Genomic DNA, 17,707 nt, shown 5'->3' on the forward strand with positions numbered 1-17,707 from the left:
GACCTTTTTCAGACGTGCGGAGAGGAAACTGGAGGAAGAGAGGGAGGGTGATGAATCAAAGCGAGCGGTGGGATCTACTGGTTGTGTCTTTGTGCAAGACTTGGTGTGTTGTAAATAATTACTGTAGAGTCAGTCGACTCGTTATATTATTGATAAGGGAAAATCTGTCATTGACTTTTAAGAAACGCATTACCCAAGGTAAAACACATGACATGGAAAAAAAACAAATAATAAATATGGCTATTAATGTTTTTGTGTTCTACCCGTTGTTTTGCTGTTCCGGTACAGGAGAGGAATTTATATGAATAATTTAAGTTTGTATCTGTATCTTTCAGTATGCAAATAAAAATAGGTGTTCAATTAAAGTGTTTTATCGCTGGCAATGTGGAGAACGGGTTTTACTTTAGCCGAGATACAATCAGGGGTGAGGGACAAAGGCAACGTTTATTTTCCAGCAACTTTTTATTTTTTAAAGGAATATATCCCCGCAAAATCAAATACTTTCCTCTGATCCGTAGTGCTCTTTTTCAATCAGTTGTTCTGTGCTAGCGTTGGTGGGGGAAAGCTTACCGATCATGCAAAATGCACTTTTTGATGTCTTTCATACATAAAGATGTCATGTTGAAATAATAGTAGGTTAAGGTAAATAATCGAACAGTCTGGTAGGATCAGTAATTTCATGAAGCCTTTTAAACCAAAAATAAACATATCAAAAATGTAAGCCGATACGGTGTCTTATAACCATTTCTTGCTATTATATGAATTTCTTCCCTGCCTTTTATCTAACATATGTGCCTTTTCCTCAAATATAATGGAAGTAAAACACTCTCGCTCACTGGCCAAGGAAAGAGAAATGTTAACCGCGTTACTTAAGATAATCCACCGCTGTGTTGTGAGCAGTTTCATGTAGGTGTGTTGTGATGGTTATAAACTAAAGGCATTAGGAACATGTGTATTTTTTAACTTTGTATTCTGTCCCTTTAACTGTAACAGGCTCATGAAGTGAAGCTCACATTATCTCTACTAGTTGACGTCATGGATGTATAATAAGAACTGGATACAGCGTGGGAGGCGGGGTCTCGTTCATTCCTATGAGAGCTGCTCATTGGAGCATGAAGACAAAATGGCCCAACTTTTGAGAGAGTGAAACGTCACGAAAGTATTCATATAATCCGTTCTTATTGTGCATCCATGGGTAAAGGTAAAACTCATGTAGTACTGAACACGTCACATGAACGTGCCGGGCGGCGCGGTCCCGTGGGTTAGATGCGCGTTCATAATGCCGAGGAAAATAACTCAGAATAACGTTAACACATTTTACAACTTGAGGACCGAATGTTTTTAATAAGGGCTATACAAGTGTTCATACTGGGTAATTTATTTAGTTAAAAAAAGTATCCAACGATTTACAGACGTCTCTTTCCCAATGTTAGTCAATGGGAAAAAGTCTTTCCGGGCCCAGCGACTGATACGGAAGTGTAGTACCGCCGTTTGGCCACAACGAATATTTTCATCAGAGTCCGGCGCACTTCCTGGAGGCTTGAGAAGAACCCGTATGTGCAGTCACAGAGCATGCGCCCCTTAAGCCCCGCCCCCCGAGCTCCCACTCGGCTCAGTAGAATTAATGGAGAGAAAATAAATCTAAATTCGGCTTTTAGTGCATTTTACAACTTTAAGGACCGAATGATTCTAATAAGGGCTAAACAATAGTTAATACTGGGTAGTTTATTTAGTTAAAAAAGAATTATTCACCGATTTACAGACGTCTCTTTCCCCATGTTAGTCAATGGGAAAAAGTTGTTTTAGGCCGGGTGACGTCACGGACTGATACGGAAGTTGCAGTACCGTCGTTTGGACACTACGAATAATGGGCACAGAGTCCGGCGCACTTCCTGGGGGCTTGGTTGACGTTAGATATGTAAACTTTAAAACATGGCTGTGTTTAATGAGCTCCAGGGTTTCAAATCATGAAAAAACATTTATTTATTTCACTTATATATACACACAACAGCACGTCAAACCTTTTAACAGAAGAAAAATCACATCCCGTTTCATACATTAATGATAAAAATGAATCATACAAATTTCACATTTGTGCCATTCATAACGATTGCTCGATCTTTAATTTCCATAACATCAATACTGATCCCTCATAAAAAGTAGAAGATTAATTACTTTGGTCTGTTTGCTTAACTTAACATCAATTCTGACATGTTATATCTTATCCTGCAGTACTTAATCATCTGGTTCCAGTGAGTCTGAAGTGGAAGCTGAACCCGTCAGTAGCCTTCGTTAGAGTCCGACTTCAGACTGAACTCAGTGAGTAAAGTGTGTCTTTGTCCTCAGAGGAGCTGCAGTGCGTCCACAGAGACCGTATCCATGGCCAGGCCGTTCTCCAGAGCGCTGTGATAGATCTCCAGCGCCTGCTCCAGCGGCAGCACCCCCCCCTCGCTCGTCTCGATGATGGCGATCGTCTCCCCGAACTCGTTACACATGATGGTCGGAGTGCTCTGCGTCTGAGAGGAGGAAGCAGAAGCAGTTCAACTGACAGCAGGAAGTTGTATTGATTCATTTGTTTATTCCACACATGGAAGTTATTTTTAAAACAAAACATGTACACTTATCCTAGTTGTTGTTTTTTTAAAGCGCATGGTGGGAAGGAGCAGGGAGAAGAAAATGTATTTGACCTGCCTGTTTGATAAAGCAATATTCTTTCAGTCTCAGTCGCTTACAAATACTGAAACATAAAACCCAATCAAAAGTCAACTTCATGTCTAATTACACTTTCTTTATACATTTTCTTAAACATTTTATTACAGCCCTTTAAATCATTCGGCAAATAATTCCACTTCTTTACGCCAAGAGACACTCCTCTGCTTTAAAGTAGTACGTGCAAACTGATGCTTAACATTTCATTTCCTCCTATGATCCTCTGAAATTAAAACAAATTCGTTTTGTATATTTTCTGGCTGTATTCTGTGTTTTGCTCTATGCATAACTAAAGCTGTCTGTAAGTCAAGTACGCAGATATTTAAAGGTGCTGTTTCAGTTTCATCCTTTTAAATGTTACATTTTGCCCACCCACAAAATGGTGAAATTGTATATTCATTACTCGGAGTTATCTTTAAACAAAGAATACAAAAAAGAGAAGAAGTCTTTATGAATGGGGGCTTGGTTAACAACAGCAACACTTCATCAATACTTCTGTCTACTAACTCACAACTCCTGCAGTATAATCCGAGCTCTTTTGGGAAGAAGTGAGCATGCGAGTGGATAAATGAGGATAACGTCTGAATGTACTGAACGACTTTGAATAACAGGAGCTTTCAAATAGCCAGTCCACTTTCACCTTGGAGGCCTGCTAGAAAGGTTTCTCAGCAATTCAAAGTGAATAATTGTTATACAAATAGTAATTTTGTGGGTTAGCTATTCCTTTAAAGGGGGGTCAAACTCAAATACACAGTGGGCCAAAATTAAAAAATGGGTACTAGTCGAGGTGGTTCAATGTTTATTGCAAAACGTATTGAAATGAACTCATTGCACATATTAAACCTGGAACTAACAAAGCTTAAATTATTGCCTATAAAAACAACATTAAATAATCAGTTGCATTCATTTCTTATGGCTCTATCTGCAGAGTCATTTCTTATGAGTACATTTTTCCACAGGCCAACAACAGCTTCAAAAAAACTATTTCCCTCAAAGAACAAACCAAACATGCCCTGTTGCCGTGCAGAAGGAAACATCCATTAAACTCAGTGTGCTGCTCTGTGAAGCTAGCTCAGATACTTGGCATCTCATCTTGGGGGCAAGGTCATCAATGTTTGGGCTCAGGCTCTGAGCTGAGGAGACCCTCAGGATGGAGTGAAGGTGTGCGTGCAATATACCGGCGGGCCAGATCTAATAGTAATTAGAAATTATCCTGCGGGCCGAAATTAAATCCACCAAGGGCCTGATTTGGCCCCCGGGCCTCGAGTTTGACACATGTGCTTTAATATAACTAAACTTGGCCCAGCTAATGACGTGCTTTTCTGATGAAAGTTTTATGTTTTTGTCAGAGATTTGAGAGTAGGATGTTCAAGAAGAATAGCCAGTTCTGGTATTCTTCTTAAACCTCTGAGGCCTTTTTCCAGAAACCTATACAAATAGTAATTTTGTGGGTTAGCTACTCCTTTAATGGTTAACCAGAAAAAACTAAATGGCTTTTTTTCCAGAGATTTAAGAGTAGGATGTTCATTCTGACCTGCTGCAGATCTGAGGTCTGTATCTGGATGATCTGCGGCTGCCCGTTAGCCAGCTCCACCGTCGCCGGGTCGACCACGGCCACAGCAGAGCTGGTCTCCATGGCGACGGCCGCTTCGTCCAGCCTCTGCTGCCGGGCGTGCGTCTTCTTGTGGTTCCTCAGGTTGGAGAAGGTCTTGAAGGCTTTGCCACACAGCGGGCAGACGTGCGGCCGCTCGCCCGTGTGTGTGCGCCGGTGCTCCACCAGGTGCATGCTCTGGATGAAGCCCTTCCCACACACCTCACAGCGGAACGGACGCTCGCCCGAGTGTGTGCGCAGGTGCTCCCGCAGGTGTGTGTTCTGACGGAAGCGCTTGCCGCACTCTTGGCAGGGGAAGGGCCGCTCCCCGGTGTGGACCCTCTGGTGAAGTGCGACTCCCGACGAAGACACAAACAGTTTTCCACAGATGGGACACTGGTGGGTTTTGGTTCTCTTCCCTGTGGCGCAGCGCGTTCGCCCGGGGCCCAAAGAGAAGTGACTCAGTCTGTGGAGTCGCAGGTTGGCGGGAGAATTGAGCTTCTTCCCACAAATATTACAATCTAAACCCCCACGCGAGAGACCGCTTGAATCCCCTGATTCTGTCTCTGCTGAGGTGGAGGGCTTTGAGCTCAGATCTTTCCCCGCCACTGCTTCTGTTTCTTTGTCCTCTTCTGTCCCCGTACCGGGCTGCACCAGGGTGGGGTGCAGCTCCAGAAAGTGTCCCTCTCTCTGTCTCCGGGTCAGGAAGCCGGCCTCGCAGTGGGGACACGGGAAAGGCGCCGGAGACCCCTGGTGTTGGGTGTAGCGATGAGCAGCTAACTTAGTAGGCCAGCGGAAGGTGGCGGGGCAGTCGGGGCAGCAGAGCGTGGCTGCGCTGGAGTGCAGCAGGCTGTGATGACGGAGGTTGGACGACTGGGAGAAGGAGAGGTGGCAGACGTCGCAGCGGTACGGACGCACGCCCGAGTGGACGAGTGTGTGCCTGGTGAGGTTGGCGAGAAACGAGAATGTTTTCCCGCATTCGGAGCACTGGAAGGGACGCTCCCCGGTGTGGGTGCGGATGTGGTTGCGCACATGGATCTGCTTCTTAAAAGTCTTTCCGCAGATGCCACACATGAAGCTGCGCTCGGTGACGTGGGTCTTGCGGCGATGGTGAACGAGCTGCAGCTGGGAGGGGAAGGTCTTGGAGCAAGTACGACAGGAGAAAGAGGTTTTGTCTGATGAGGCAGGTGGAGCGACAATAGCTTTGACGCCTCCTCCGGTGTCACCCAGGGGGGCAGAGTTAGTGACAGACTTCTCCTGCTGGGGCTCGATGGTGGTGCCTTCAGGTGGGGCAGACACCTCAATTTCAATGTCTTCTCCCTGCCGCTCCCCTTCTCCTCCTGTCATTTCTGGATCTTGTCCAGGTGTACCCATCTCTTCCTCCTTGTGAGAAGTCAGTATGTTGATCTTCAGCTCAGTAGTGTGTGAGTTCTTCTCTCTCGCCCTCTGTAGGATGGCGAGGGTAGAGAGAGACACTCTTCTTGGAGCCAAGACCTACAGAAAATAACAAGCATAAGTAAAATGAAATGCTGTTGTTACTCTGAGGTTGTGAACTAATTTGGAGGGGCGTCTGCTTATGTTACTACCGTGGAGGTAGGGGCTGGTGTGTCAGCTGAATTGCGGTGAATGGGGGCTGGTGTGAGGGCGGAGTCGCGGTTGAGGTGGGTTCTGCGGTGGTAGAGGTACTTGGTCATGTTGGTGAAGGTTTTGTTGCAGAACTGACACTTGTGGAGGGGGTCTGCAATGTGGGACTTCCTGCAAGACACCGGGAGGAAAAGATAAAACAGAAGTGATTACAAATATACGGTTTTAAGAATAAAGCTTTTAAGATTCAAGCACTTCAGTACAGCCTTGATCCATAGTAGAGATCAGTAGATATATCTTACCTGTGCATGATCAGAGTCATCTCAGTGGTGAAGCCGGTGCCACAGTCCACACACAGATACCTGGCCACGCCCGAGTGTGTGCGCATGTGTGTCTGCATGGAGGTGGCCTTCTTGAACACCTTGCCACACTCGGGGCACTCGTGCGTGCCCTGCTCGTGCACGCGCCTGTGAGCCGCCAGCCTGTTGACGGAGGTGAACGTGCGGCTGCAGAGTTCACACTTTTGGGGCTTGGCCCAGACTGCGGCTTTCTTCTCTGCCACTCTGATCCTAATGTCCTCCACCTTCTCTGTCGTCGCCTCCTCCCTCCCCCGCACCTCCTCGAAGCTGCTCATGACGCCTGGCTCCCCGCTCTCTTTGTCCTGACAGAGGAAGTGCTCCCCCTGGTGCTGGAGGAAGTCCTCCGGCGTCTGGAAGAGAAGGGAGCATTCTGAGCACTCATACGGGTGGATGACCAGCACCTCTGTGGCCTGCTGCTCCTCCCTCACGCTGGGGGCCAACCTTAACTCCAGTCTCTGCACCCCGTTCTCCAGGACCCCCGAGGACCCCCGGCCCAGCGCAGGCAGCAGGGGGGGCAGCTTGGAGCGGCGCTGGCTGGGCGAGGAGGAGTTATCTGCCAGAGCCTGAGCGGTGAGGATCTGCAGGTGCATGGTGGCAGAGCCGGGGGCCGCCGTCACCGGGGGCAACAGGGTGGAGCGGGAGGGGGCCGCAGGTTTGAAGACAGACTGACGTGTCTGCTGTTGCAGCTGCTGCTGAGCGAGAACCTGGGAAACACACAGAAATGACCTTCAAACCTCTTTCTGATTGAACTCCTCTGGCTTTCTGTTAACATTCCCCAGGTACCTGCGCCAGGATCTCCCCCGCCTGCTGCTCACTCAGCACGTAGTTCTGCACGTTGTTCAGAGGAGTGATGGTGCCGTCCTCCTGCAGCACATACTCCTGTTGCCAAAAACACACAGATTATTACATGTTTGGGTTCCCACAGCTTCTTAACGCTCAAATTCAAAGTCTTTCTGCTTAACTTTCCTACATTTAGGAACCAAAAACAGCAAAGTTTGAGAATCGCATTAAAGTGAATTATTTTTGTAGAAAACAATCAAGCTATTGCAGGGACATGGAGACAGTGTAAAAGTATTTTAAAATGATCGACGTTAGTAAAAAAACATTACAATATTTGTTTTTAGTCTTGCACAAAATATATATATGTAAGCACTTTCAACGTGTCTGTTTTGGTCTATTTTCAAAAACGTTCAAGGCCTTGATATTTTCTTCTTTATATTCACAAGCTTTCAATGATTTAAAAAAAGGACGATCGGTAACCATTTTATATTCAATCAATGTAGTGCATGCAATCAACCTGTTAGCCCCGAGCCTGTTTTCAGGTCTCCGGCTCGAAAATGACATTCCCAGAACAAATGACTCTATCTTCTAAAAGGGGTACATTAATAATCTTTGTTCTCAAAGCAAGGTTACATCTGGGAGCTGGATGTAGAACATTCAGAATCAATATAGATGTTTTTATTTTAAACTAAATTCAGATTGAACATAGTAAAAATGTAAATTATAGTGTCCGTCCAAAAAGAAAACATGACTTATAGTGAAAACCCTTGAATGATGGGAGAGTAGAATAAAAGCTTTAGGAATCCAAACTATAACATATAAAAAGTACCCTGTGTAAAGATCGATGCAAAACAACAAAAACACTTCTGGGGTCATTTTCCATATCTCTGGAACCCATTGATCGATTTTGATGATTGACACGTCTTTTTAACCGTTAGAGCCAATAGAATCGAGGGAAAGTTCATCTAAACATTTCCATTGAGGAGTGAGAGTGATGCCCACGCAGTTTGCCCAAAACCGGAAGCTGGGTTGTAGCTCGAATAGCAGCTAATATGAAATCTCAGTTTTTGACAAAAATGGAATGATGGATTATCATTAGGGATGCACGATAATTATCGGTCCGATATTAGGAATTATGACGTCATCCCGATAACAGTATTAATAGCCCCGATAATATACAATATATTTTTTGGGTAAAAAAAAATAAGAAATACTGCGGTGTGGGTGGATTGGGGTGAGGGGCGCTTGTTTTTCACTCGGCTCCTCCCGGTTTGCCAGTACTGTGGTATTAGTGGTTTAGGAAGAGGGGAGTTCTTCACAAATCCAGCGCTCCCTAACTCATGCCTGGCTGTGACGTAAATGGTGTGCGGCCGTGAAGCCAGGACAGTAAACAAACATGTCGTCGGTAGTATGGGACTATTTCAAAGTTTCAGAGTTAGATAGTTCGCTTGCTATTTGTATTAACAAATGCAGAAGTTCCACGAGGAGGGAAAAAGGCAACGAGCTATAATACTTCCAACCTGATTAGTCACCTGAAACATCGCCATCGCTACGATGGTGTGTTAAAAGCGTACGAAGACGCCTGCGCTGCTAAACTAGCGGCGAATCCAAAGCCAGCTGCAAAGGCACCGGGGCTTTCACCTATCAACGAGGCTTTTGAAAAAGGCAAGAAGTTTACCAGAGACGACCCCAGGGCTAAAACGATCTCTAACTTCATCATAGAAGTGATGGCGCTTGACGAGAGTCAAAACTGTTCTTGGCTTTGTTTTGTTCATAGTAGTAATGCTCATGTCATTTGCTCACTACTAGTCTTTCTTTTACCACCAGGTGTGCAAAAACTACAGGTACATTTAATATATATATATATATTATATTATTATCGGTAATCGGTATTGGTCTTGAGAAGCAGGAAGTTATCGGTATCGGTTTCAAAAAACCAATATCGTGCATCCCTAATTATCAGTAATCATTTCAAAGTGACACAGACACATTGGATTAACCTTCAGCAGCGTTGTTATCGTTTAAATGCCATTGAACACAACTTTTGATCAGAATAACAGCAAAGGTAAGACATATTTGCCGTGTTGGCTCCGTAAAGCTACGTGTTGTCTGGGTTTGCCTGAGCTGCCGCAGGTTTTGATCGCTCATTGATGATACTTATACGTCTAGAATCTGTGGAATCCCAGCTTTAATCTGATATCTTGTTTGTGCAGATCCGATAAGTAATAAAGTATTTCTACCGTGAGTTCTATGCTAAGTGCGTTAGCATTTTCCCGCTCAGGGCTAATTCAGAGGCGTTAGAGTTGTGTTTTGTTTCGGTAAGAATGGTTAATATCGTCGGTGAGCTGAGTTTCTTCCCGTTAAGTGGGGATGACACATTCATAGGTCGTTAAATGTTAAGAAGCCCTCAGACGCGGTTTCTTGCAGATGTTTTTGGCTCAAGAGGTGAAGTGAAGCTTGAATGTTATTCTATCATCCAGGCAATCTGATTCATGTGTTTTGATTCTCTAAAAATGCTTGAAGCCGAGGACTGTGGTGTTTGCGTAACAACCACTCAAACTAGTATTTCCTGAAATTACAGTGCAGTTGCAGCAAACCAATCTGTGCTGGCCAACACAAAACCAGAGGCTCGTTGAGATAAATGCTTCACTTTGAAGCACTTTGAATGCACTCTCAACCTCATGAAGTGAATGTAAAGTCAGAAACGTTCCAAGTGTCTTCACCGTGCAGAGCTTTTGAGCTGTGCATGCTGGCTCAGCACAGTGGAAAGTTTATGCGTAAATTACAGCCGTTACCAAATGTACAGCTCACATGTACGGTTGTTCCACCATCACCTTCCCTCTACAATGAGAATCGACCTCAGTGTTTGCCGCCTCCATGCACACAAACGCTGCTTCGATAGTCTAGGGCAGGGGTGCCCAACCTTTTTTGAACCGAGAGCTACTTTTAAAGTTGCCAGTCTGCCGAGATCTACCAGTCCAAATAGAGAGGCGTAGTTACTGACAGCCTACTGCCAGGTAAATACACACTTCTACTTGTATAAAACTGACCTTTGTACGATTAATACTCCATAAAATACTGCAGATCCTTTATCCTCTTTCTAATCTACACACATACAAGTATTTAACTGAAGTTACACAACAGTGTTGTTGATACAGAGTTGGAGTTCATTCACACGTCACTACAGTGGGTAATGTTTTCAAGAAACATTGAACAGTGCTGCCACATATGACACAGGACAAAAAGAAAATACTCTGAACTCTTTCTTTGCCATTAAAATTAGGCTTACTAATAAGACAACTCAGATCTGAAGCTACAGGAATCTGCTGCCAAAGTGCAATAAAAAAGACAACATTAATAGAATCAAACCCTTTTTTTGTTGCATTTTAGTAGATTATAAAAATAAATGCCTTTAATAGGATGCAAGCAACACTAGTTTCTTAACCTGAATTGATAATAGACTATAATCAATTTAAGTTTGCATTCTTATACCATTTTGTACAATAATTATAATGAATAAGTTCAAACAAACAAAAACTTACAGCTGATTAATAACGTTATCTAACTTGAGTTTTTATTATATCAAAAACCTGTTGAAATGTTATTTTTACTGTCCCCCAAAAAGCGCATCAGCAGCCTCCAGGAAAGCTTCTTTCACAACTTCGCCTTCATGTGTTTCTCAAGAACGTGACTGACACGATAAGATGCTCTGGTAGCAGCCTTGCTCTTGTTGTTGGGCCTGGTGAAAATGGACTGCTGTGCATTTAGCTGTCCTCTCAGGCCCCTCCCCTTTTGGAGCGTATGGCAGAATTAGGAGGGAATTCCGTCTCGTAGCGTTTGTGCACTGTTTTGAAATGCCGCTCCTAAATTACCCTTCTTCGATAAAGCCACGCTCGCATTGCAGATGAGACAGATGGACTTTGAATTAGAATAGATACAGAAATATTCATCCTCCCACTCGGAGTGAGAATTATATATTTTGGGCTTTTTTGCTTCTGCCATAATTGCGGTCCTGTGTGTGTGCGGACTGTCACTCCTGTTGTTGAGTGTTGACACCATGGTTGACACGGACAATGTCAGCGAAATAGTGCCCACTGCCCACCAGCCACGCCCCGACACATGGGGTCACGCCGGCCAATCACAAAGCTTTGATGCGTTCAAGTTCATTATTCTGGCACAGGAAAATTATGTTATAGGACATTAACGATAAAACAGAATATTGTTGTTCTAATTTTAGACACATCACGCGATCGACTGGGAATCTCCCCGCGATCGACTGGTTGGGCACCCCTGATCTAGGACAAAAACTATTAATGAAGAGGACGATTCCTTTCATACTGAACATAAATCTAGTTCAAAGATGTGAACGTGTCAAATCTAAATCTCTCCGGTCAAAATAATTTCCCCTTAGCGCAATACCGCTTCAGTTGCGCCACTTATGTGACAGACAAGAAGAGTATGTGACAGACAAGAATAGTCAATTCTAATGTCTAACACGTAATGTGGAGAAAGAGATGTCCTGTATGGGTTGATTGTGCGTTGATCTGTTGGTAATGCCTCGGGGTTCCGGTGGGCATGTAAACAAATGCATAATGCTGCGCTATACTTTGTGGCCTCACCCAGTTGCATAGCGACACTTATTGTTTAGGTGTCTTTTAATAAGCAGGTAGTCATATCATTAGCTAGAACTAGCTGGATCTGATCGATATGGACATAAACGCGAGTGAAGTCTAATCTGACGGGAGAGAGAGATCAGCTGCTGCTGACGAGTCGACACGCAGCTCTGCATGATCAGCGGTGGGCGGAACAAAACACACACTTCAGGTTAGAATATCACACATAGCTATTTTAGTTACCTCTCAAACTACCGTAACTAGTTATAGATATGTTTCTTTTTACTGTCTGGTCACTCATTACTGGATCCGCGAGCTGCATGATACTGACGGGCTGTCAGGAGGGAGAGAGCGCTCCGTTTATTATTCCCGTGTTATTGTAAATTACTGTACGCTTTTGAATAATGTAGTTAATCTACTATAATTAGTTTGTTTAATATCGAATGATATCAATTTGTTTTAAAGCTCAATAAATAACAAAGAAGACCTTTGACCGGCTCTTTTCTAATTTTGTCTGGAAGATTTAAACTTTAACGGACATTTTGACCGACAAAAAAATATTCTAACGGGAACTCTGATTCATTCGTTCAATAATTCTCCTCACCATGATCTCTGTGTTGCTCTGCGCGTTGCTGTGCGTGCTGCTCCTGCTGTGCGTCCTCCGATGCTCCAGCCAAGTGTCCGGGGAGTCAAAGAGAGCCAGACAGTCCAGACACTGGTACTGAACGGGCCCCGACATCTGACCCTCGGACCCTTCCTCTGTCTCCAAAACCTCACACAGCTCTGAAAGACAGTCATACACACTGACAGTTAGTGTTGTGTCTCACTATGCTAACTGTCACTTCACCTTTAATATATTTTACTTATGCTACTGTTTGCTCGTCTCTTTATATGTTGCATCGGCAATGCAGATTCAAAATTCAAAGCCTTTATTGTCATATGCACAACTGCTACTTTTTATTTTACTTTTTTTTTTAATTGTAATTTTTTTAATTTTATTTCAGAAATATTTTGGACAGTGTCTTAATTTCTCTTATGTACATTGCCTTGTGTTTTTTATGCTGCTGCAACGCAAACATTTCCCAAATTGAGATCAATAAAGTACCCATCTATCTACCTACCAACCAACCTACCTATCCACCCATCTACCTATCCATCCATCCATCCATCTATCTACCTACCTATCCATCCATCTATCTACTTACCTACCAACCTACCTACCTATCTACCTACCAACCAACCTACCTACCTATCCATCCATCGATCTACCTACCTACCTATCCATCCATCTATCTATCTACCTACCTATCCATCCATCCATCCATCTACCTACCTACCTATCCATCTACCTATCTATCCATCTACCTACCTATCCATCCATCTATCTATCTACCTATCTACCTACCTATCCATCTATCTATCTACCTACCTACCAACCTACCTATCCATCCATCTATCTGTCTACCTACCTATCCATCCATCTATCTACCTACCTACCTATCCATCTATCTACCTACCTATCCATCTACCTACCTACCTATCTATCTATCTACCCATCTACCTACCAACCTACCTATCCATCCATCTATCTGTCTACCTACCTATCCATCCATATATCTACCTACCTACCTACCTATCCATCCATCTATCTGTCTACCTACCTATCCATCCATATATCTACCTACCTATCCATCCATATATCTACCTACCTATCCATCTACCTACCTATCCATCCATCTATCTATCTACCTACCTATCCATCTACCTACCTATCCATCCATCTATCTGTCTACCTACCTATCCATCTATCTATCTACCTACCTACCTATCTATCTACCCATCTACCTACCAACCTACCTATCCATCCATCTATCTGTCTACCTACCTATCCATCCATATATCTACCTACCTACCTATCTACCTATCCATCCATCTATCTACCTACCTATCCATCTATCTATCTACCTATCCATCTATCTACCTATCCATCCATCTATCTACCTACCTATCCATCCATCTATCTACCTACCTACCCATCTATCTACTTATCTACCTACCTACCTATCCATCTATCTATCTACCTACCCATCTACCTACCTATCCATCCACCTACCTACCTATCCACCTACCTACCTATCCACCTACCTACCTATCCACCTACCTACCTATCTATCAATCAATCAATCAATCCATCCACCCACCCATCTACCTATCTATCTATCTACAGCGTCGTTGTTGGAAATGAACATCTTAAAAATAATATACTCCTCCAGCAATGCAACATACAAACAGCGCTCAATTAAATGAAATAGCTTGAGAACCTAACATTGTATAAGATGCACATCAGAAAAAAAAGAGGGCAATGAGAAGCTGAGGGTTTCAATGTATACTGTTCCCTTATTGCAGATGTCTACTACTCCCTGTAACTGCAAGTATATTTCATTGCAACTGGTGAAATGTCCTCAACTGTCTTCTAATTAAAGAATGAAAAAAATGAAAAAAAATTGTTCGAGAACCTAATGGTGCAATTATAAATACATATAGAATAGAAAATATCCCAACCAATGTCTGGACAAAATCCATGTTTTATTGATTGCTCAAAATACACACAATCTCATCTCACCTTGGTGCTCGACCTCCATCCCCGCCTCCCTCATGTGCATCTCCTGGTGCTGCAGCAGCTCCTCTGGGTTCACCAGCAGGGCCCCACACTCCAGACACTGGTACTGCTGGGTCTGCCCCAGCTCTGGGACGCCCTCGAAGTGCATGACCTCCCCTCCCTCTCCTTCTCCATCACCTTCTTGGCCCGTGTGGATCTGCTGGTGGATCAGCACATCCTCCAGGGTGTTGAAGAGCTCGTGGCACTCGCTGCACATGTACTGGTGCTCCACATACTCTGTCTCCTCCTGCTGCTCCTCCATGCTGGTGTTTGTGTGTATTAATGTGTGTCTAATGTTGGTGTCAAGGGTTTGATGAAAGATGATGTCTTGGTGTGGAATTTCTCCGCTGTGTCCAATGAATTAAGACTGTGTCATCAAGAAGGCCAGTGTAGGTGCACATCTGTGGTAAACAAAACATTACAATGTTAAAGCAACAGAGGGTGAAAAGTAATCAGATCTTGTACTTGGTGTATTGCTGGTAAAGGTGGAACTCATGTAAAGTACTTTATTTACTGCTGGGTAGCATGTGTAGCTAAAGTCGTATTTAAGTGTTGATCATATTGTTTCTCATTTATCTATATCTGAAAAGTAACTGTAGTGGAGTGAAAGTACAATATTAACCTCTGAGTTTTGGTGGAGTAGAAGTAAAGGAGTAGAAGTAAAGTGTAACATAAAATGCAAATACTCAAGATAACTACAAGTACCTCAAAAGTATACTTTAGTACAGTACTTGAGTAAATGTACTTAGTTACTTTACACCAGTGCTTTTCAAACTGTGGTGCGCGACCCCTGGTGGGTCGCGGAGGTACTGCAGGGGGGTGGCGGGAAGATTTTATTATTTTCTCCTTTTAGCTTTGTGAAGCACCTTGAGTGATGACGTTGTTTTTAAAGTGTGCTATATAAATCAAATGTATTATTATTATTAAATTGTAAACAAACACTGCTCGAAAATATCTCATTGGTCAGAGAGCTGTGGGCATAATGCTGCCTTTTGCAACATCCTACTTGTGTGAATAGGCTTTTTCTGCTGTTGCTGCCATCAAAACCAAATACAGATCAAAGCTGAACATTGAGAATGAACTGAGAGGCAGTCTCAAAACAACAGCCCCGGTTTGAGAAGACCTGCAAGGGAAAGCAAGCACACACAAGTCATTGATGAGCTATGTGTGGAATAGGAATGGTAAAGTGATGTGTGGTTTGCAACCTGCAGTAGAAATTGTAGTTAATTCATATATTTTCCTTAAAGAAATTTGAATTTAAAAATCTACTACTCAGGGAAGAAGGCCAACCAGTTTTAATTAGGCCAAATTAATTCACAGTATCTATTACAAGCACTTTTGTTCATGTGTAATCCATAATAAAAGTATAGGTGGATCTTTGTATCTTCTTATTATCAGCAGAGAAAATGTTTTTACAACAATATACAATTAATCCTACCAATATAGATGGGAACCGGGTTGGGGGGGGGGGGGGGTCCCGAAAATATTTCCAATTACCCAAGGGGGGGCCTGACTGAAAAAGTTTGGGAACCAATGATTAAGCAACAATACTAAAGTAGCAGTTATGAACCAGCCATCGAACGAGTAATAGCCTACATGACTTCAATGTTACTCTCAACGATACATGCGTTATTAGTATGTACAATTAAAAGAATCAACAGTGTTTACATTCATCATTTTTAAATAACCCCGCGATAAAACATCGCACTGTTCAGCCGTTAGCCAGATAGCCGTTGGCCCTCTAATGCTAACAACACGAGCGCCACTCATTAACAACTTGCAAGTCATTGTCTGATGTTTCTTCCAAATGTGATTCATATCATTCTGTACAGTGTGCCATGGCATATGGAGAGCTGTTGGCGGCGCTCCCTCCGATAATGCAGACCTGTTTTCGGCACCGCGGTTTCCTGACGGCGGCTCCCCGGTTCGGCGGTCCGTCAGGCGGCGCTACCCACTTTTCCCCGAAGCTCAACGGCTGCGACGGCGGGCCCTTCTTTCCCTTTAGCTCTCATTTACTCTCGTTGGACGATCCCTCGTGTGTTCACCCCTCTCCGGTCACACAAAGCGTATGCCCTTTCTGTTAGTCCCGTGTTACCATGTATGGCTTGGAAATAATTAAATATGAAACATGTCCGTGGGAAAATGTCATTTCAATGCGTGAAATGAAGCGTTTGTCCGCCGATCGACTCCATTCTTGTGATACGAAGTCCCGCCCAATGCGGTAGTCTCAAAATGTCCGAGTCTGTGATTGGATGGGCTGACTGTCGATCATAAACTGAGTTTTACTGCTGGGTATTGTAGTTTTTTGTCGACTGTTAGAGGAAAGTTTTCTCTCGCTTTACTGCAGTTGATGGGTGCCGGCCTTTTTCAGAATCATTCTTACTCAGACTTAGTTTAGTATAGTTACCTAACACACAAAAAATAAAATGAAACAAACTAACATTCAAGAAATTATTTTTAAAATAGTGACAACCCTAAGCAAATTAACACTGACCTAAAAAGTATAGGCTGAAGCCTCAGCTTATTACACCTACCCTTTTTACACTAACTATTTACTAAATGTTCATTCAAAGTACACACTAAAATCGTAAGAAATAAACAAAACTAAACAAAAATATATAATGTTGTGTATTTTGATTGAAAATGTATTTTGGTAACATGATTCATGTGTTTTCCAACATAGTTTTAATTGAATACATATTCAAAACAATTATCATTCTGATATTAATAAAACAGTGATTTCCGTCCTAAACTCGAATGTACGCGAGTGTGGACTCTCAGACCCAATGACTCATTCCCCCAGAAACCCTTGCGCGCTTTACGTAGTTGTGCGTCAACTCCCCAGTCCCCCCACCATCACCGTTCTACAGAGGAAGAAAGGGGGAGACGGGCAACCTATACAGAACGCTGTAAGTGTAGTTTATATTCATTCCGAATATTAAAATACACATATATATAGCTTAAGTTTGTGCCGGTCTGGCCACGAATAACGTCCAACCTTGCCTCGGCTTTAGTTCATACAAATATGAGCGGCAGCGGGCGGCCCAGGACCAGCTCCTTCGCTGAGCCTCCCGGAGCTCCCGGGTCCGCTGCAGCCGGTGCCGGATCAGCAGCAGCCGGTGGGAGCTCGACAGGAAAGACTGGGGCTTCAACAGCCAGTGGAACCAGCTCGACGAGCTTCGGGAATCTGAAACTGCCTAGTGAGTATTATTTTTTACATTTGTATACCCCAAGAGCAATATACATATTATTACAAAGACCCAGGTTGAGGGTTATTTTTAGATAAATGTGCCGGAGTGTACTTAGTGTCGATCATTGTCGCGAAGCTAACCCCTAGCAGTTAGCTCGTTAGCTAACTTAAGCTAGCTGCTAACGTTAGCTGTGTTTTTCATTAACGAACCATTGCGATCAA

The 17,707-nt window shown here is 43.5% G+C and overlaps 3 protein-coding genes across 6 annotated transcripts in view; 2 read left to right on the plus strand and 1 right to left on the minus strand.

Moving 5' to 3' along the window:
- cicb (capicua transcriptional repressor b) overlaps window positions 1–365 on the plus strand; it is a 45,192-nt gene extending 44,827 nt beyond the window's left edge. Inside the window, 1 exon segment of the mRNA XM_034221592.1 lies at window positions 1–365. This exon segment is cut by the window's left edge and continues 1,505 nt beyond it. The gene's annotated coding sequence lies outside the window, so the exon portion shown is untranslated.
- Window positions 366–1,958: 1,593 nt separating this feature from the next.
- znf526 (zinc finger protein 526) lies at window positions 1,959–16,524 on the minus strand. 3 transcript variants are annotated; one of them, XM_034221667.1, is made up of 8 exons: window positions 16,181–16,524; window positions 14,260–14,696; window positions 12,241–12,419; window positions 7,027–7,122; window positions 6,187–6,947; window positions 5,887–6,055; window positions 4,244–5,794; window positions 1,959–2,516 (listed from the first exon to the last, which is right to left on the minus strand). In XM_034221667.1, the coding sequence occupies exons 2-8, from the start codon at window positions 14,555–14,557 to the stop codon at window positions 2,343–2,345; spliced, it is 3,228 nt and encodes a 1,075-aa protein (XP_034077558.1). In that variant the 5' UTR covers window positions 14,558–14,696; window positions 16,181–16,524; the 3' UTR covers window positions 1,959–2,342. The 3 variants fall into 3 exon arrangements, with proteins under 3 accessions (XP_034077558.1, XP_034077559.1, XP_034077560.1); XM_034221668.1 differs by having other exon boundaries at window positions 15,734–16,524; XM_034221669.1 differs by lacking the exon at window positions 16,181–16,524 and having other exon boundaries at window positions 14,260–15,727.
- Window positions 16,525–17,068: 544 nt separating this feature from the next.
- The window catches only part of gsk3ab (glycogen synthase kinase 3 alpha b), a 31,428-nt gene continuing 30,789 nt past the window's right edge, over window positions 17,069–17,707 (plus strand). The window contains exons 1-2 of one of the 2 annotated variants that reach the window (XM_034221671.1): window positions 17,069–17,204; window positions 17,310–17,495. In XM_034221671.1, coding sequence (XP_034077562.1) covers window positions 17,321–17,495 — 175 coding nt within the window. In that variant the 5' untranslated portion in view covers window positions 17,069–17,204; window positions 17,310–17,320. Of the gene's footprint in view, window positions 17,496–17,707 lie in introns of both variants that reach the window. The other variant, XM_034221670.1, reaches the window with a different exon arrangement.

Source organism: Gymnodraco acuticeps, unplaced genomic scaffold (assembly GCF_902827175.1).
Source record: "Gymnodraco acuticeps unplaced genomic scaffold, fGymAcu1.1, whole genome shotgun sequence".
NCBI classification, from domain to species: Eukaryota; Metazoa; Chordata; class Actinopteri; order Perciformes; family Bathydraconidae; genus Gymnodraco; species Gymnodraco acuticeps.

What these genes read in the sequence shown, in the direction of transcription:
- znf526 (XM_034221667.1), bottom strand. Translation starts at nt 14,557, where the DNA reads ATGGAGGAGCAGCAGGAGGAGACAGAGTATGTGGAGCACCAGTACATG. An exon ending in CGGGGGAGATCCTGGCGCAG is followed by an intron (nt 6,948 to 7,026) that starts GTACCTGGGGAA and finishes TGTGTTTCCCAG; the next exon opens with GTTCTCGCTCAGCAGCAGCT. An exon ending in ATGACTCTGATCATGCACAG is followed by an intron (nt 6,056 to 6,186) that starts GTAAGATATATC and finishes GGTGTCTTGCAG; the next exon opens with GAAGTCCCACATTGCAGACC.